This window comes from Stegodyphus dumicola, chromosome 7, assembly GCF_044657685.1.
Source record: "Stegodyphus dumicola isolate Sdum_Otavi_A_Nest chromosome 7, ASM4465768v1".
NCBI classification, from domain to species: Eukaryota; Metazoa; Arthropoda; class Arachnida; order Araneae; family Eresidae; genus Stegodyphus; species Stegodyphus dumicola.
Window position 1 is genome coordinate 175,702,458 of NC_140774.1, and position 21,503 is coordinate 175,723,960.

Sequence of the window (21,503 nt, forward strand, 5' to 3'; positions counted from 1 at the left end):
TTAAATTCTACACATATTTTGCTGCATTTTATTTAAACTTATTTTCTCGAATTTCATTAAAAATATATTTCTCATTCAATAAATTCAGTTTTCACTTCGCTGCAAGGCGAAAATACTTTAAAACTCAAAACATCTTTGTTAAAAATTTAAAAATATAGAAAAACATAAAACACCAAATACAGTTAAAAAAATTCACAATTAAAATTAGAGTTTCTATGCAAAAACAAGAAATTCAGCCAGCGAGCAAGAAGACAGACTTTTTGGTGCACAAAATTGAAATTTTACTATTGGTCCCACTCAAAAAGACACTGAAGTTGGTGCGGAAACTGAAATTACTATTCTGCTAAGTTTCAAATGCAAACAAATGACGGCTTGTTAGTCTTAGTAGCTCATAAACAACTTTTCAATTGTTACTAATTCTACAACTATTGCATGCAAACTAACTAAAGGCATAAAACCCTTAACCGGAACATAAGAACAACACAATTCAATCACTTTTAAAGCAACAAATGGACAATTTACCAACATAAAAGAATAAAAAGAAACTGAGCTCACCAAGCCGTATAACATAGTGGGTATATATACATATATATATATTCTGTGCTGCCGATTGCAACAGAAAAAGCAGGTGCAGAACTGCATGGCATAGCTGTCCTATATACAAAATACAAAATTTCAACGTGCTGAGGCTACTCGTTTTTGAGTTATGCGAGATATATGCATACGTAAGTACGTACGTAAGTGCGTACAGATGTAAAGAAAAAAGATATCTTCTGAACCCATTTTAAATCCATTTTTTAATCCTCTTTGGGAAAAAGAATCTTTTATTCTGTCTGTACATGCAGATGTCACACAAAAACATCGTTGAGATAGATTCGAGATCAGTGAGAATGGATATTTTCGTTCAAACACGATACCCGAAATTTTTCGCGATTACAATACTTCCTCTACTTAATACAAGGAAGTAAAAAGGTGAAATATAAAAAAAAGGTTATTTTAATTTTTCTTTGGAATTGTTGCAGTCTCTGCAACCATTCGCTAGAAGTGTCGTATTATCTGCAAGACTTAAATCCAGTTACAGAAGAACTTTAGAAGGTTCAAGTCAAAATTTTTAGCGTAAATAAAATAAGAAGATTGAAGGCCTTTAAAATTGTTACAAAGCAATTACAACAAAATCTAAGCAGGTTTTCAGCAAGCTTTATATCCTCAGTTTTCCAGTTCGAAATAATTATTTTCTGTTTATATTTTATGACTTCAAAACTTATTTCATAAATTTATACAGCTTTAATACCAAAGCTTAAAATTACTAAACAGCATTATTAGCTAAGAAAAATGTTAACGTAAATATAATGGAAAGTAAAAAAATAAATCAAATGAAATATAAATTGAAATGGAAAGTGTATTGAAAATTTCTTTAAAAGATTTGCACTTGAGCAATAACTTATTGTTAGTATATTTATTGCTAAACATTATTCGATTGAATTTTATTTCCTCATTATTTTGTGCTATATGAAAAGCAAAAATTAAACAAAAAAATATTTCAAAATGTTTTGGAGACCCTGCATTAGTAATATTATATTCTTTTAAGTCTTTACGAGTGACGCACTTATTGTAAAGAGGAAACTCAAAGTTTTTAACGTCATACTAAGGTTAGATAAGTAACTAAAATACAAAAATTAGCTCTGCAAGTACATGTAAGCAAATTTCGTTGTTCATTTATCGGCAAAACTTTAATCGATTCTTTATAGGCGCATTAAAGCGATAACCATTGTCGTGAAAGACGCAATATATATATTTATATCGGAATATTGCTTTATCCGGAAAACAATTTGTATGATCTGCGTAATTGATAAACAATATTTTAAACATCTGCAACATTCTTCGTTTCTTTGATGATGCAGGACTTAAACTGAAATATTTCTTTTTCTATCTAGAAAAAAAAAGCACTTACTGCATGAAAAATACTAGCAACTACCAAAATGGTATAAAAAAAAGAATTATTCTACTTAAAATTGCGGCTGATTTTGCACACCGAATGAAGAAAAGTTCTGCAGTAATCTTAAGACTTCTTAATCAAATTACTACAATTGTTATGCATATAATATATATATATATATATATATATATATATATATATATATATACATACAGCCACAGGTCTGTTTTTTAAGTTTTTTATGTTTTTTTGTGTTTCTTAAAATCTTTTTCTTGGTCCTAGCAAGACCCACGGCGTTTGTTTTCATTAGTATTTAATTTCATTTTAATTTGATTTCAGTACCATAATATTTATAAAGGTTTTATTCTTCTTTAAGCTAGCAGGACCAGCCCGTACGTTATTGTATTTTTTGACTAATAGCAGACCGCTATTTATTTTATTTTGATTTTAATTTTGTTTTGCTCGGAGTTGCATTTACATTTTCTTACACCTTAATGTATTTTTCTGCGGACGCGTCGGGAAATTGGAACAAAGAATTGAAGCTACAAAAAGATTTTTTCGGGACAATTCATATTATTTAAAAAATTTTTTTTCGTCAAACAAGAGCTTCAATTGTCTGTTTCGGCGAAACGAGTAATGGTGTTAGCTTAGTTCGACATTCAACTATTTTTCCCTTGAAAAGCCTGGTTGGAAGTCCAATTGGGCTAATTTACCATTTTCCGCTTTGTAATTTTTATAATTTTTATAATTTTTGCAATTTATGTTTTAATTATAATTTTTATAATTTTTGCAATTTATGTTTTAATTATTATATTTTAATTTTGTTTTAACTTGTTCCATCGATCTGTTTTTATTTGTATTAACTTTTCACATTTCACAACGATCAGATTAGTTTTTTTGTGCATTCACATGTTTTCCAACATTGATTTTAACAGTTTTATTTCGCGTGTAGGCTGTTTTTTCCCTTTTCCATATTAATATTTTTTTTAAAAATTACTTCTATGTTAATATTTTAAAAATACTGCGTTGAACTATTTTATAGAGCCACAGCTCCTGGTAACTTTTTAGCAAGCTCACTACAATATTTACCGTTTACGTATACTGCTATGAATTTTTATATTTTATGTAATATAGGATGGTAGATTGAGGTGGGATGTGCGTATGTGCCATTTGTATAGCGAAAATATTGTCAGTATCATTGAATGCCTTTCGTCAGATTTTTAATTTAATTATTAGATTCATTCATGAATAATCTTATATCTCGGATTTTCTTTTATAGGGGCTCGATAATAATTGTGAATGTTTCCCAGTTTGGGATTTTCGTCGGAATATTTACTTATATAGATATTGGTACCATCACCTTGGTAAGTATGTCTGTAGGTCCTATAAGCTTGATGCTTGGGAATTAGTGCTATGATAGAAGATTTCAGATGCTTTTTTTTTTTTTTTTTTTTTTTTTTTTTTTTTTTTTTTTTTTCAATGAAGAAACCTGTACATTTTATCAATAAAATCAATACGTTCTTCTGTTTTTATCAAAAGGTTATTTGCATTTCGAGGCTTTATAAACGTATTTCTGTTCTTGCTTGTTTAAAAAAAAAAAATTAAACATAGTCAGATAACTTTTCTAGGAGATCTTCAGTGACCCTTATTTTGTCAGAGATTCCTTGCTTAGTTTCAATAATATTCCATACCTTATTTAGAAAGAACGATTAAATACACTTAATGTTGAACAGGAACAGTTGCTTGCAGTAGTAGCTGTGAAGCTGAGGCTGAATTGCCCCAAATTCGAAGATCCAGCAGCAGAGGAAAGGCTCTTGAAACTAAGCGTTCCAAGAAGATTCAGAAAGAATATGACTGTAATTATAATCATTTACAGAAATTTACATATTATCCGTACAAAGATTTGTTAGCGGACGCATACAACAAACATAACTGCTAGTAAGCAAACTGCTGCTCTATGCCAACAAGAATTATGAATTTGAGGTGATCACAGTGAGTGGGATTATTATGCTAGGCGGGGTTCGAATGTCAATCCACGTGTTTCATCCTGTTCAGAGCGCTTTTTGTTGTGACTTCATCCCAATTCCCCGTCGTCGTTACAATACGCCCATGCTTGTCTGGCATAACTAATACATAATATGTGTTGCTATGACATCCTTCCCATTCTGTGGCATGATAACAACATGCGGATATTTTTTCAAGACTCGAACATTCTAGAATGTTTTCTAGTTCAGCAGCTACCGCTGGATGGAATAATTTCTTCCATGGCCCCCTTCTAATTAGTTCTCAGAGATTACGATCAAGGCTTTTATAAAGAGACACATAACGCATTATTTCTGTTAATACTGTATGCTTCGCTCTTGACTTCGGAATTTTTGGTTGTATCGAGAGTTGTTATTCGATGAATGTTTTTTTTTTTTTTTTTTTTTTTTTTTTTTTTTTTTTTTTTCATTTGTCTTTTAAGTAATTTTTGTGCGGAGCTTATTTACTTAGATAATAATTTTTATTTTATTTAATTTTACCATGAGATACCTTCTATTTCTTGCATCGTTTTACAATTTGAATTTATAATCACATTTCATTTATTTGTTTATTTATTTTTTGTTAAGATTAATTATTCTTTCCTAGTGCATTAAAATTTTATTTGAACCTATTCGTTTTGCTATAAGTAATTAGTTTTCCGCACCACTCTTATATTAATTTTTAGTTTGTTTTTTTTAAATGCTCAAAAACATTTCATTGCTTTCAAAATTTTTATTTCATATCCTATGTATTCCACATTTTATCCACTCATCTTATAATTATTGACAGGAAAAATTATAACAAGTGAACATTTTGAATTACTGAAGTTCATATAAATGTTAAGAATTAAGTGCTAGGTATAAGTGCAGAGGCACTCTGTTTTTAACACTGAGTAAACAGGTGTAAATACCTTGCACTAACTATCAAATGAATAACAACTTCCTGAGGCTCATGGTACTGTTCTGTGCAACCCGACATCGCAAACTATGCCGCGCTGGCAGTGGTACTGGTTGTTCGATCTTACGGCCGGACTTAGGCATTATTTTCCAACAAGATAATGACAGGCCACATACCGTTCGCATGTCTCTGGATTATCTCCGTGCGGTTGATACTCTTCCTTGACCAGCAAGGTCACCAGACCTTTCACCAATCGAGCATGTCTGGAACATGGTAGGCCGCCAGATTCGGGCACCACAAAATATCGCATATCTGGAGCGACAACTGATGAATGCCTGACAGAATGTGTCGCAGGATGACATTAGGAACCTCTACCACTCCTTGCCTCGACGAATTCAAGCATGCATTGCCGTCAGGGGCGGTTCGACCAACTACTAATTTGAACACTCAATGGGTGATTGTGATCCGTGAACAGGTGACCTTGATTTTTTAATCATTTTATTATCTATGTGTGAGCTATACACATATTTTTTCATTTTAATATCTATGTGTGAGCTATATATATATATACATATATTTGGCAAAAGAGTGTGTAGGTGTATATATATATATATATATATATATATATATACAGTTGTTACAATAGGATTTCATTGACGCTGGAATTATACATTTTATAAATTCAGTGGTTGCATCATAACACTAATGCTTAAATAAAATATTAAACTGATGCCTAAGTGATATGTTACATAGAGATTTTAGCTTCAGGGTTATTTCCAAATATTGTGGATTTCCTGATAGGAAAAGGGCTTCAACGATAAGCACCAGTGAAATCTTTTCCTTTCCTTTCCTTTTCCCACTATTGCCGTGTGTAGCTTGCAGATAGGAAGCTGTATACCGCCTGTCATGAATTAATAAGTACACTGCAGGTATAGCAAATGCATGAGTGTGTCCGGAGGACAGGATGCAAAGAGAAAGAGGGGGTGACTACTTTGTCACATTAGTCATAGCGGCATCTGGTAGGCTGGAGAGATGCTGGTCCAAGTTTCAGGAACAGTGTGCATTTTTACAAATATTCAGTGCATAAAATCATCAAAGGCATTTTTTTCACTATTAGGAAGACTATATACAAAAATAAAATACGTATTTACAAAGTAAAAGTATGCAGGTAGTCCAGCAGAAGCAGTCAAAGATATCTCTTTGTAGAGGTCTTCTGATTGGCTGTTGAGACGTGTATGCGAAAATCACGGAAAATTTGCTATTTACAAAATATTCAATTGCAGAGACATAAAAAACATATTTTTCCAGCAAACTAGAAGTTGAAATAAATAAAATAAAAAAACTTGAAACAAATAGGAGAAGTGAGAGATCTACAATAAGCAGTAGAAGGCCAGTGAAATCTAAACAATTAGATTGTAAATAAAGGATCCTTTTCGTCTTCTGTGTATGTCGCAGAGGCAGACAGAATCTTTTTTGCCTCTTCTGCCCCCTTGATTATGCATTCTGTCTGCCCCCTTGATAACATAAGGTTATCAAGGGGGGGAACATAAGGATTGAAAGTGCTCTTGAAACAATACTTCTTTGTCTGAAAGCTTAAACTTATTTCATTATAGGAGGTAAACGAATGCGGCAGCTTTGTAAAAGAAACGCTTCATTTGGAATATGGCGCCGTTTATTGTTTAATTGTTCATTGGACTGTAAGGCAAACAGAAGAGCAGACAAACTTCTTATTTTCTTGAAAGAAGTTTTTCCTAGGCGGGAAATTGTCTCGGAGAATTCCTACGGAAACGCGATGAGAAACATACCCTACTCGGCTTTCTTAGGGCGATATGGAAAAGATGTGAGACACTTAATTTTAATTTCTGCATAGTTATAATTGGTTCGGAAAACATTGTGGCTGCTGTGGTTGACCAATTAAGTTCAAGTGAGGCACTGTTGCGTCATAAAATGACATTTAATTAATAATTAGGTCTGGATTTAAGTAGGAAAGTTTTTGTCGCAAAATGGAGGAGGGGCGTTTTTTAGAGGGCTAGCTTTGGACCTGCTTTGAGCTGGATGCTATGACCTGCTTTGAGCTGGATAACGAAAAAGAAGAAGGAAAGAAAGGAGAGAGAGAATGTGGATGATAATTAAAGAAGGGTGTGAGATTGAGAAAGAACACTTTATTGGAGAAGACTGGAAAGATTAAATGATAACGTTTCTTGCCGTATGCTGATGAAATTTCCCAGTTTTGCAAACGTTTGAGAAATGGCTGATTGAGAAAGGTTCTTACCGCTCACTGATGAAATGTACCAGTTTTATATACATTTACGAAAAGTCTGAACGATAAAGGTTCCTACCCTACACTGATGATGAGCGATTATCTTGACTTTCCTCCAATTACCGACATATTATAAAGTGACTTTTCCGAACTAATATCTAACACTAGCGTGGCTTATCAGAAGCCGGGTAAGAAGATATTTCTACATCTTAACACTCGACAATTTAATACTATCTTCGTCGTCGTAGAAAACGCGAGGAACGTCTACTTACTAAGCGACGTTAGCCGATTTTTTAATGTCTTCAAAAATTCAGAAAGTGGGGTATGTACGATTTATAATACGCGACCTGGACTTGTGTCTAGAGCTACTAGAGATACAGGCTGACTCGTCAGCCATTTTGAATCTAAGCTTTAGGGTTGCAATTTAGGTGTGGAGCGGCAACTTTGGCTCTTTAGCGCTGTCCGCTAAAATTTAACATTCTAGAGAATCCGAATTTCAGCTTTTTTCTGCACTCCTATAAAGATGTGTGGCTTTGGCTTTTTCCCCTTCTTTTGTCTGAAGTGCAGATTCTTTCTCGTATTTTTTTTTTTTTTTTTTTTTTTTTTAATTTCCAAATTTCTCGTATGATTCAAGTTATTTTAAAAGTTTCTAAAACATTTTCACATATCATATTTCAAATTTGTATTTTTAGTTAAAAATACTTTCTTTTTGAATTCCTTTATTGAATTTTCAATTTTTTCTTTTAAATACACGCATAATGTTATTCATCTCAAAATGTATTTTTTGACAAGAGCTTTCCCTCAACCACATTCTTAATATGGTTGAGGGAAATCCCTCAATCTCCATTAATTTAGGACAAGATTTGATCTTTAATTCTTGTTTTTTATTTTTAATATGTTATTTGAATTTTGCTCACATGGAATCAAACGTCTATTACTGTAGCAAATTTGTTAAAAATGTTATTTTGTGTGTGTTTCCAGAAAAAGCTGCTAAACACTTTATGATTTTAAATACTGATTCAGGATATACACCTTTAAATTATAATGCTTTTAGAATGAAGTGCAGAATGCTATAAAAATTACTTCAATGCTCAGATGACTGTGGGATTCATAGATTTAATAGAGTAAAAAATTCCATTAAATATATATTTTTTTTTCTTTATTTAGTTAAAAACAATATTAAAATAATACACACACAAATAAATAAAAATAAAAATAATACCTTTACATACAGAATTTACAGATACTATTTACTTATAAGTTTATTTGTTGTTGATGGTTACTTTTTATTACACTTGGAAAAATTATACTTACATACATATGCTCTTAATATTACACGTATCTGAATATTTAAATGATAATTCCATAACATAACAAGATTCAATCTATATCACAGCAAAGACAATACTTAAATCACAGTTCTTTTTATTAATTAATTTGCATAAGTAAAAACATAAATATATTATTTAGCTTCAAATCTATAAAATAAGTCCTCTAGTAACAAACATATGACAAACACATATAGTGAAAATAAAGATAAATAAATAAAAATGTTTTGCTTTTTTGTCTAATGTAGTGCAATTCAGTTCAATTATATTCAAATTTTATTAAAACATACTGCAGTAATTGAATTTTTTCCATTATACATCAAACAGCTTTATATAGAATGATATTATATTAGTTTTACTTTTAAAACTAATATAATATAATTAATTGTCATTTATATGCAAGATGTCTGAATAAATGCAAAAAACCATCTGAATAAATCTTAGCCAACACTATTCAGATAGTATTCTTGTTTTCAAGGTATATCATTTTTATTTTGTTCTTTTTCCATTAAAGGAGCTAATCTAAGAGACTTATTTCATTTATATATATCTCATTGATATATTATAAATATAGCTTAAACATGTTTGATGTGCATACTCAAAGGGGGTGGGAAGTAAGCCTTGATTCAAAATCTGTTTTAAAGCAATAAGTAAATAAATAAAATACACTGGTTCTATTAGAATGTCAAAAAATACTGTTATGTATTCTATAAACAAATCCAAATTATCACATCATACTACATAACCCTGGTACAAAAGAAGAAATGTCGGATTAGGAACATACTCTATTTATTTGGTAACAAAGAAGAGTAAAACATATGCAACATCACATTATGAAAAATCCTGCAAGCCATTACAATACTATAAGACATTGATTAGTAAGGTAAACATCAGTTGATCATTCTTTCACAACAGCAATAAATGTTTCATTCAAAATTCCTAATAACATGCCAAAACAGATTCACAATTGATGCCTCATTTAAGGTCACACAAAAGTAAATCCGATTTAGCTGACTATGAGATCTTCTATTGTAGAGGACTTTGTAAGGAGAACTGGCTTGTATTCACATTACACATGGGGAAAAACCACAAAAAAAACCAACCATGCAGCCAGCCTGTTCGGAAATAGAACAGAAGATGGAACTCCCAGCATTAAGTAACTTTAACCATTCAGCTGTTGGTGGGCCTAATTATTATTCGAAGAGACAAGCAGCAATTTTTCAGTGACAACTACTCTACTTTTTTACAGACAGAACTGAACAGCAAAAACTTCTTAAACTCTTGATTAGATTCTAATTTACTTTCTTCCTTTTAAAAGCAGGAGATGCAAAACTTTGCCGCTGCTGCCTTTTATTTTGAAGAAGCTTCTTGAGACCAATTCCACGGGCAGTCAAATAATATTTTATTATCTTTGTTTTGATATTGCAACAGGAGGGAATATTTACCTCGCCTGCTTTCTTACAAATCATATTAACAAATTCCACATCCATAGTTACAGTTCCATGTATTATTTCGTCTCGAAAATTTTGAATTATTTTTTCACACAGAAGGCACAATTTAAAAATTTCTGGAGAAGGACATTTAAGCCCACCTAAATTTGCAAAATTAATTACGTACTGCTTATTTTCATCAATGGAAGGAGTATTTTGCTCACAAACTAAGAGAAACTGTGAGCATGAATTACAAGCATTTTTCAAAACAGAATTTATTGCAGCTCCTGCAATATAACAGACGTGATTTTCCTCACTAAGGGTGAGATTCTGTAGAGATGCATCAGAAACTTCTGGTATGGTAACAGGCTCTAAAGCTTTTTTCTCCTTCAGAAATTCAAATTCACCTTTCGCATAGTTTAATAAATAAATATCTGAATCAGCAGCATAACTGGAGTTCTTAATGTCAGATATAAACTGAGATAAACAGATAAGCTTTAATGCTTTCAGAGCTTGCAAAGCACTTGGCCTCAAACCAGCTTTTCTGCGTATCTGAGAAAATACATTTTCTAGAGCATCTTGTGTCAATCTGCTCGTCAAAATAAACTGAAAATCATTCAGAAAACATGCCTCTGCTAACTGCATGGCTGATAAAGTAGAGAGAATCAAACCAGTATGTAATGGTTTCCACCCTTTACCAATTTCTATAAGCTGTATAACATTAATAAATTCAAAAAGTAACTCAATTTTTTTGCTTTTATTTGTCACAGAAATTGAGTTCTTTCTACATCTAGAGGATAGCATTTGAAACCACTAACATATAAATCTTATCCATCATGCTGTTGTAAGAGCATTAGGGCTTATCTCTTTTAAAGCTACTGCCTTCTCCAATCCCACAACTGTTTTAATTTAAAAAAACTCACAGCAGAAGCAACATTCATTTTATCAAAATGTGAGGGGAAGAGGTCTTCTTTACTGAGATGATGCATAGTTCTCAAACCACAATTTTGGTTTGTTTCAGTAAACCAGATATCTTTTAATAAATCCTGCAGATACATGCAAAGTAACGAAATTTTCTTTACTGCAAACATAACTGGGCAGTTTTATACTATGATTAAGAGTTGCAGACCAGAGATTTTTTAAAAGATGTGGCACATCTGCAAATACATAAATAATTTTGCCCTTAATTTCAGTAGTGAAATTATTTCTTTGGTTTCGAGAAACAGATATTCCCAAAGAATTCCACAGGCTTCTATTTACTGCTGCCATATCGCTAACAATACCAACAACATTAAATCCAACAGAAATGACAGCTTCGATAACATTGACAACAATTTGTTTCAGCTGGCATCCTGTTACCTGTCCAGTTATCTCATGGGCAACCACTTGCTTCCATTTCAGCTTCAGACCTCTTAGTAAAATAACTAAATAGTGATTTCCTGCATCCTTTTGATTTCCTAATGTACATTTACCAATAAATTTACATTTTGAAATATCAAAATCAGGATTGCCAGAAATCTCCATTTCATCCAATGATAAAATACAGTCTTTATCACTAGCATTCATTTTTTCTCCTTTAATTTTCAAAAATTCAATCATGTCACTGATGACTCCAAAATTCATTTCAAGACCTTGAAGTCTTTTATTTAAAGTGCTGTATGAAGGCACAGGAAAACCTATTCTGTGCAAGTAATTATAACCATGCTTGCCCAAGACAAATCTAACTTTGAGGCCTTTTATTATTCCCTCGTTAGACCATTTTGCAATGCTTCTACGAGGAATTTTCAACATTGCTATTTGTTCATCTGAATGAAATGTTTTCACTCCTTTCAGCAATTCCTCATGCTGTACTTGAAGGTCATGAAGTTGAATTTCAGTGCTATGCCATTTTTTTAAAACAATAATTTCATTTTTTTTTTTTTTTTTTTTTTTTTTTTTGGCTGCTGTAAGTTCTTTCAGTAATATTTTGTTCTGGCATTGCAGAAGCGAGATCAATTCAGTCTGCTGTTTTATAAAATTCCTTAAAAGAACATCCTGGAATAAAGAAAAAATCTATATGAATAATCATCAAAGAAGGGGGGAACACAACAAACAAAAAAGATCTGAAAGGTTTCAGATTTTAAATTACACCCAAAGGGGCTTTTTTTAACATTTTGTGTTTTACCTTTATTTATTAAATATCAAGCTTTTCGCACTTAAACTATAAAATTCAGTTCAACAGCAATATTGCAAGATAATTTTAAAATGAGCATATCTTCAGAATTCCCGATTCATTGTCTCACGCGCTGGAGATAAAAGTGTCTTTTCTGTACAACACTGCGATTGCTCGCTTTGAAATACTCAAGTTTGTTAATCAAAAATTCGTTAAAGTTTTACAACATATAAAATCTATATTAAAACAAATTCCGAATTTCAAATTTGGGCTTCCAGATGTCCATATTCACAGTAGAATTAAGTCATTCAAAATTTGATGGCTCTAGGTACCGTTGTTTTATCAGAATGCGAAAACATACATGCATTTATGCAGATTCTTCACTATATAATTTCTTTAAATATAGTACAGGGTGATAATATTTGGTGGCAACAATTTGAAAAGTGATGCAACCGTTTATAGTGTTTCAATACAAAACGAAAACAATAGTCCTTCAGGGACAAAGCCCCTTTGGATTAAATGCCAAACTTAAACAGATAATAAATCCACAAAATAAAAATGAAACTTCCAGGTCTCTTTCCCTATACTGTGGTGGGTTTTTAAATTTGACTCTATTGTTTTCAGCATTTTCTAGATTATTTTTGTTTTATTTTCTAATATTTAAAATTTATTTCACTTAAAAATAGATTTTTAAAATTTATTTCCAGCTTTTCAAGGGATCGATTATCTCCTGTAACAGCTTTAATATCGTTATTAATCTCTCGTGCATTTGAAATAGATAAATAATAAATAATGTACAGATTACTGGCAATATTGAAATGCAGGCTCAAGAGCTGCATGCATTTTCTCGCACGAAGCATGTAATTATTTTTTTTTTTAAATAAGTTTATAGAATGTTTTCTCTTCTTGTTTGTATGTCGCCATTTTTTTTTTAGTTTTAAATAAAAGTTATTGCTGTGTTCCATCATTGGAGTTGCTTCATTTCGCCAAAGAAGTATCACAGTCTTAATTATTTTGGAGGCACCGACCGAGATCGAATAATCGTGCATATTTTTATTTCATTAGTTCATCACTGAACATAATATTAGTGATACCAGATTATTACTTCCTGTTAATATTGAATTGCTTTATTTTATTAGTTCATCACTGAACGCAATATTAGCGATACCAGGTTATTACTTCCTGTTGATATTGAATTGCCTTATTTTATTAGTTCATCACTGAACGTAATATTAGTGGTACCAGATTATTACTTCCTGTTGATATTAAATTGTCTTATTTTATTAGTTCATCACTGAACGTAACTTCCTGTTGATATTGAATTGTCTTATTTTATTAGTTCATCACTGAACATAATATTAGTGATACCAGGTTATTACTTCCTGTTAATATTGAATTGCCTTATTTTATTAGTTCATCACTGAACGTAATTAGTGATATCAGGTTATTACTTCCTGTTAACACTGAACTGCCTTATTTTAATCGTTTATCACTTGAACGTAAACTTAGTGATACCATTTTAATGCCGTTTCTACTAGAGCTTAAAGGAAAAGAAAAATAGCTGAAGAGCAGATCTTGGAACCGATGAAGGAAGAAAATAAAGCATCCAGAGATGTATTTGAAGAAAAAGTTAAATCACCAGAATTAAACGTGGAAGATGTTCATGAAAATTTGAAAAACGATAAAGAAATTAATATTGAGAATCATTTTGCAATGCAGCGTTATCATCATCTTTCGGCTTTTGATTTAATATCAAAGCCGATACTAACACACGAAGAAAACAATTGTCGAAAGCAAATGACAAATGAATATTATCCGAAAGGCACAGATGAACTGAGGAAAGGCTTTGCTGTGAATTATAGCCAAGGAACTGGTCCACCATGGAAGAGATCTAGGCGCCGTCAAGAAAAAAAAGGAAGACTAATTTGAACACTGTCCATTTTGTTCTTATTTAAATGTGGTGTAAAAATATTTGTTTAAAACTTAAAATTTTCGGTCTGAAAATTTGGAAATTTATAAGAGAAATTACCTTTTCTCTTTAAGCATTTGAGCAAGCCGAGCTTATTAAACTGTCAAATTTTACAGAACTTTTCCCTTCGGAAAAAGTCTCTCCGTTGGGGGAGAGGTTGTAACAGCTTTAATATCGTTATTAATCTCTCGTGCATTTGAAATAGATAAATAATAAATAATGTACAGATTACTGGCAATATTGAAATGCAGGCTCGAGAGCTGCATGCATTTTCTCGCACGAAGCATGTAATTATTTTTTTTTTTTTAAATAAGTTTATAGAATATGTTTTCTCTTCTTGTTTGTATGTCGCCATTTTTTTTTTTTTTTTTTTAGTGTTAAATAAAAGTTATTGCTGTGTTCCATCATTGGAGTTGCTTCATTTCGCCAAAGAAGCATTACACTCCATAATCATGAGCAATTTAATAACACAAATTATCAACTTATATCACAGCCTTCACAAATGCTGATGAAATTAATTAAAATTAATTACAATTTGGTTGCAAGATGAGACTAAAGGTTGTTTTTGCAAACAAAACTGAAATTTACATAGAGAATTTGCAACTATTGATGAAATTAATTACATTCCTTTTACCAAAAAATTACTTTATAGAACATTTTAAATGTATATAAGGAAGCAATTTAATTATACATTAGTTATCAACTTACATCAGAGCTTTCACAAATAGATGGTATTTCATTGCAAAATGAGGCTAAAGGCTGTTCTTGCAAACAAACCTGAAATGTACACAAAGAATTTGTAAATGCTGATGAAATTAATTACATTCCTTTTACCCCCCCAAAAAAGTTTATAGAAACGTTTTGTATAAGCAAGCAATTTAATAATACACTAATTATCTACTTACATGAGATCCTTCACAAATAGATGGCATTTTATCACAAGATGAAGTTGAAGCTTGTTCTTGCAAACAAACCTGAAATATATATATAAGAAATTTAGAAATACAGATAATATAAACTACATTCATTTTAAGAAATAATTATTTTACATAACATTTTATAATTCATAAATAGATAATAAATTGTTAACACTCAAAATTCAAAAATAATTCCATAGCACAACAGCCAGATATAGTACAGCTGTTTAGGAACCATAAGACAAACAATTTCATATTTCAGAAATCGTATAAAAATTCATCAATATATGTAAAACATATGACATTTAATAGCTGCTCAAATGATCACATAGCATAGATTCTTTACTAGCAGCTGTTATTTAATCAGAAGGTAATGCTAAATGTTGTTGCAAACACACCTGAGATGTACTGTAATGTACACATTTGCAACCACTGGTGAAATGAAACAAAGTGCATGATTATGAAGATGGAAACATTTAAAGAAACATAGTACAGTTTACGAATAGATGTTAAAAAACTATTAAAATTTTTTAGAAGTGCAAAATGGCAATTTACATCAAATACTTCGGCAGCAAAATTTATTTCTCCAAAATATGAAGCTGAAGGTTGTTGCAAATGAATCTAAAAGAAATTATAATATATGAAATATGTGGAAGTGAAAGAAATTATAAACTCTGATCGGATAAAAATAAATACAAATAATCATTACCATTTTAAAAGTAACTTATAAAAAAGCATAAATACATTGGACTGTTCATAGCATTCATACTTCTTAAACATAAGTAAATATTACGTTAACATATTTTTAAATTTTAGAAACAGCGTTAATACTTTTTAGAAAAAGTTTATAATACTAAATATTTAATAACTGTTCAAATGAAGACTTACAACAGATGGTTCAGCAACAGAAATCGCTTCAGTTAATAAAGGTAAACTGTGCAGCAAGCCACCCTGAAGATGAAAAAATTATGAAACACATATAAGTAAGGATACCTGAAAATGCTGATAAATAAAATATACTTAATGTAATTTTAATAATAAATAATATAAATAATCCTAATAAGTTTTGTAAATCTTTAAACAAAAAATAACAACATTCAGACAAGACATATAAGACATTAAAATATACATTTAAATCAATGTATTATAACTATATTATTGTATTACTCAAGATTAAAGTTATTAATTTCAATATTATTTCTTTTACTTATACATATTTCTCTCTATTTATCTGGAATACATATTTCTCTCTATTTATCTGGAATTTAAAATTAAGCAAAAAAGCAACTTTAGTTTAATACAAATTTTGATTTAAACTCTTTTGACTTTGAAGGCAATCAGATACAGGTTTCTTTCTTTTAGGAGCAAACTTGAAGAAACCAGACCCATGTATAACTGTCCTTGAAAAACTACAAAAACTTTATCCAAAAACTACATCAAATTGAGGTTGTATGCCTAATTTTCAATATATGATTATAATAACAAAGTACATACTTAATTATATATATAACAACAGCAAAATTTTAATTTTTTAATCTAATCTTAGGGACTGTAATTACAGCTTTATCACATAATGCCTTAATTTCAGTATTTTGATTCTTTTATAAAGCAACTTAGTCCATTTTTAATAAAAACATATTTTTTTATGAAAACTATAAAAATAAAAAACACATACATTACAAAAATTGGATGTAACTGAACGGTGCTTTGGTAAACCAATGCCTTTTAGACGCTGTGGGGTCAACAGTTGTGGGGGATTAGGCACATTGAAAAGAGTTGGCACAGCATTGGGCTTGAGTTTTTTACGCCCATCTTGCCTAGAGCATTCAAATTGATTTTCTTCAAAATGTACCTGCATATTTAACACAAGCATGCATGAAATTTAACATTAAAATCAAAAGCACTAGTATTTAATTACAGTTACATATATTATATTAATTTAAGAATGTAATTTTCTGATAAATTTAATTTTTTTTGTGAAAATAAAACAAAATTTTTAAAAAGTAATCATGTTTGTAAAACTACTTAAAACATATTTCCTGCTCACACACTAAAAATAAATTTAAAGGACCTATAGTTAAAAATACATTAAGATTTACTACTACAATAAAGGATAATAATGGGATCAAAACGATTCATCGAATATTTAAATTAATATTTAACTTCTTAAAAATGTCTAAAAATACAGAATATATTTACCTTACTATAAAGAAAAAACAAAATCATTTATTATTTGGTTCCTATAAACCAGGCTGAATCATCAGGCATTCGCGCTCCCAAGTGGGAGATTTAATGGCGGCTGAGTGGTTAAGGTGCAACAATTTTTTGTGTTTTTTTTGTGTAAAATGGGCGGATGTACAGCTATTAATTGTTCAAATCATTCACGGAAAGGTCATACATTGGTAAAATTTCCTAAAAATGAAGAAAGAAGAAAAATATGGGTAAATAATTGCCGAAGAGACACAATTGGAAACCTGGTCCAGGCGCTGAACTTTGCTTAGTAAGTATAATGTTAATTACGCCTTCATTTAGAGTTTAAAGCTTCTCTGATGTTTATAATGTGCAAGTAAAGTGAAATTCTTGTGTACAATAACCTGAGTATCTGCTAATTTCTGTAATAATAGCTATAATTAAATTAGTCTAGGGTTAATGTACCCGTCGCCAAACATCGCCAATGTAGATGGAAAAGAAATTTCTCTTCTAATATAAAGCGCGGATTTTGTTTTCCTGTGCTAATTGTGGAATTTATACTAATGTAACATGAAAATCATTAGCATATTGAAATTTATTAAAAAATAAATAATAATTTGGAAAGTCAAGATAAAATCTGAATGTTTGCTAAAGATATATGTAACATTATACTATAGTTGCAATATCGTTGGAATGATATATAATTTTTTCTTTATTTTATAATCACTATTGTTAAAAAGTTAGATGAGTTGTTTATGCACGGTGCCCACTACTGTTTCTTTGTTAAAATAACTTCCAGAATTTTGACATTGACATCTGAAGTCAATAGAATAAATTGAATAGTGTGAGACAAAATATATATAATCTGACTTCAATAATTGCAAGGATTGTGCAAGTTTATTTATAATCACAGTATTATACAATTTGGCAATGGAGTAAAGATTTAGAAATGAATGCAAAAATTCAAATTAGTATTTTCTTGTTTCTAATTATAGAAATATAGTCTATTTTCCAGTATAAAAGTTTTACTTAAAAGTATGGGAAAGCAGATTTGTTTCATGCATGATCTTTATAATACTGGTATGAAATGAATGAATTTTAATCTGTAAACAATTTTTTGTTAATATTGAAATGCGTTTCTTTGGGTACATTTTTAGGCACTTGTGGATCATGTCAGACAACATGCAATAGAAAAAAGATGTCCGTGTGCATAAATTTTCCCATTGTGTTACTTCATTTTATCTAAATTTCAAGGATAATTCTTTTCATTTTTATATGACATGTTATCAGTATAAAGGCTAGTGAAAATAAATTGGTATGTGTATCTGTTTTTGAAGTGTAATGCTTAAATAAAAAGATGGTGTGTGTTTCTTCATTTAAACAAAATTTCAAGGATAGTATTTTTCAGTGTTGTACGGTTTGTTATTTCTCAATGTAAAGTGTAACAAGGGGAAAAAAAACTGGTATGGTATATCTGTTTTTTAAGCATGATAATTTTATTTATTTCTTTAGTGATGCATATATATAGAGAGAAGGTGTTTGGTCCAACTGAAGTTATAATAAATCTAATTTTACTAGATCTCTCCCTCCCCTCAGGTGTAGAAAATTTTCAAGTGCAGAAAGTTTATTTGCAGAATTAATTCATTTCTGATAAACTTATTATCATTAATTTTTTATATAACATGTTATTAAGTTACACATTTGACTACTGTGTAATAAAATTGTATTTAGGGCAAAAAATTAACTATAATTTTGCATCTGGTGACTAATATCATATGCTTCTAAGAATATTACTTTAACTTTTTCCATAATTTTTGTATTTCAGGAACATGAAACTGTTATTTTGATATACTTAAATAATAAAAGTGTGTATCTGAATCAATTAATGGATACAAATATTTTACAGTTATTTTTAGAAGATATTTGCCATATCGCTTCTAATAATTCATAAAGTATGTTAAAATATAGGTAAATAATTTGGTGCAGAATTCAAATTTAGGGTTTAAAATATAGTGAATCATAAGACTAAATGATTTTTATTGTCATGATTTGCCTGGGCTTAAGAATGTACTTTTCGCCCGGTGGAAATTGTCATCAAACTGTCCTGAACAGGCTTTTTGTTGATAATAACTTCCAGGCTTATCAGTACCTCCTTTTGAGTGGAGGGTATGCAAATATAGTACCCAATTTAAATTACATTGTGATTGTAATAATATTGTGGTATGAAATAAGTGATTATAATTACAATTTAGGTAATTGCATTGTAATTATATTACATTGTATCTGTGAACTCTTAATTTCATTACTTTATGCAATTATGTTGTAAGTGCATAATCTAATTGCAATAATATAATCTATTCGCAATTACAAAATAATTATAAATGCAGTTACATCTTAAATAGAGGCCATTTTAATACTTTTAAATTTTCGCAAGATAACTTCCCATTAAGGTTCATTTGGAGGAAACTATGCAAATATTAAAAAAGAAGTTATGCTAAATTTACATATTTTGTACAGTACTTTCTTGTTATAATGCTGTTCAATATATCTTCAATACTTTTGTAAATTTAACGACATTCTTTGCAATCACTGTGGTGCTTTAAAAAGAAGTTTCTTAGTTATGCTTTCTAATAAGAATGGGTTTAAAATTAAGTATTATGTATAATAACTAGCAGTTAAAAAAACTTGACTGCATGAAAATGCTGTTGCTGTGTAAAATAAAAAATAAGCTTTCTTTTATGCTTTGAAATGAATTACATGTGGTTAAGTCGTCCTTTTACAATTTAAGAATGTGGTTAACACACATTCTTAAATTGGACAGGTTTTATCTAAATTATTAGTATAAAATATATAAACTATGAATTATTTTGTAACATAACTCAAATTACAAAATTCATTCTATATACGTTCAAAGTTATTATCTTTTATGGAATAACTGTTTTTTTAATTTAGGTAAAAACTGGATTTTTAGAAGTATTACAAATACAATGCAACACAAAGGTGATCTGATTGAAGAGGAAGGACTTTTTATTACGGTTTCTAGTTCGTATTTATATTACATTTGACGAAAAGCATCCAAAACACAGAATGCTGTACTTTCTTCTTCGATATTATGTTATGAAATATTTCACACATTTAAAAGAAAGTGTTTCTTCAGAATCTTGCACAATTATTTCCATGTACCTCAGACTTAAATGACAACATATTCTTAAGTTATTTTTTTAGTATGAATTTACAGTGTTTTTATGGAAATTTTTGTTAAAATGTCATTAAGATAAATTTATTTGCACACTCTACGCTTTAACTATTTCCCCATTTGACACTATTGAAAGTTTTTATTCATATCTTATTTATTATAGTCTGCTAACGAAACTGAAACATCTAAAGAATAAGTTATTTTGAATATGTTTACAAAATATACGCGAAATTTTTATTTAAGTGAAAACGTCTATATACCATTCGAGAATTAATAAATTATCCGAAAAGTTTATATGCGCTGAATACCGCGCGTCTATAAAATAAATCTTTAAAAAAACAGCAGACATTCAGCCAGCGTGTGCGATAAACGCGCCAAAATTGGCAGCGCGTTCACTCCCTTGCCAAGAGAGAAACGTTGGTGATTCAGCCTGGTTTACAGGAGCCTTATTATTTGGATCATACCATCCAGTTTTTAACATTGGCGCCAAATATCCGATTTGGCGACAATACATCAGAATCAAAACATAGATCGCTACTTTAAATAACCAATTGTACAGTAAAATTAAAGAAAAGAAAAAGGCACATCACATTTCTAACTGAGCACAAAGTTTACATGAAATGTATGATACAAATTTTACAAACGGTATAAACTTTTCACGATAACAAAAGAAACAACGATATTTTACTGCACAAACACATACACATTCCGCAGTTGATTTTGTACTTATAAAATCAGTTGATCGTCAATAAGTGACAGTTAAATGAAAATACATATTTTAAAGTACCAAGAAGAGTAATTTTTCTAACATTTTATGGAAAAATACGAAGCTGAACTTACCTCACAAAGATACGCTCCTGGGCCCGGGATCCATTGATCTCGACGAGAATTAACTATCCATTTTCTTCGTCTTTCTTCATTTCTAGGGAAACGAAACATCCTAAAGTTATTTTGAGACTGATTCGAACAATTTGGTGCAGCACACCCACCCATATTTCTGAAAATTAGGTCGAAATCGATCCACAAATATGTCAACAAATCAGTGCAAATCCAATAGCGAATACCAACAAGTTAGCTTCAAAATGGATGATGATTCAGCTCCCCTTTATAGTAGCCTTAGTTGTGTCTTATGTGTTGACTTTTTGTGTCTCTGAAAGCTCCAAATTTGTTTTGTCCTCCTTCTCCATAAAGAAACCTCATCAAGTC

At 30.3% G+C, this 21,503-nt stretch overlaps 1 protein-coding gene across 4 annotated transcripts; it reads right to left on the minus strand.

Annotated features, from left to right (window-relative positions):
• Window positions 1-10,508: 10,508 nt before the first annotated feature.
• Window positions 10,509-21,493, minus strand: LOC118192198 (uncharacterized). 4 transcript variants are annotated; one of them, XM_085821080.1, is made up of 7 exons: window positions 21,138-21,493; window positions 16,587-16,763; window positions 15,800-15,862; window positions 15,467-15,532; window positions 14,900-14,968; window positions 14,703-14,771; window positions 10,509-11,907 (listed from the first exon to the last, which is right to left on the minus strand). In XM_085821080.1, exons 1-7 carry the CDS (start codon window positions 21,288-21,290, stop codon window positions 10,891-10,893), a joined length of 1,614 nt encoding a protein of 537 aa, XP_085677206.1. In that variant the 5' UTR covers window positions 21,291-21,493; the 3' UTR covers window positions 10,509-10,890. The 4 variants fall into 4 exon arrangements, with proteins under 4 accessions (XP_085677206.1, XP_085677208.1, XP_085677207.1 ...); XM_085821082.1 differs by lacking the exon at window positions 16,587-16,763 and having other exon boundaries at window positions 10,510-11,907; window positions 21,138-21,492; XM_085821081.1 differs by lacking the exon at window positions 15,467-15,532 and having other exon boundaries at window positions 10,510-11,907; window positions 21,138-21,491.
• Window positions 21,494-21,503: the final 10 nt, after the last annotated feature.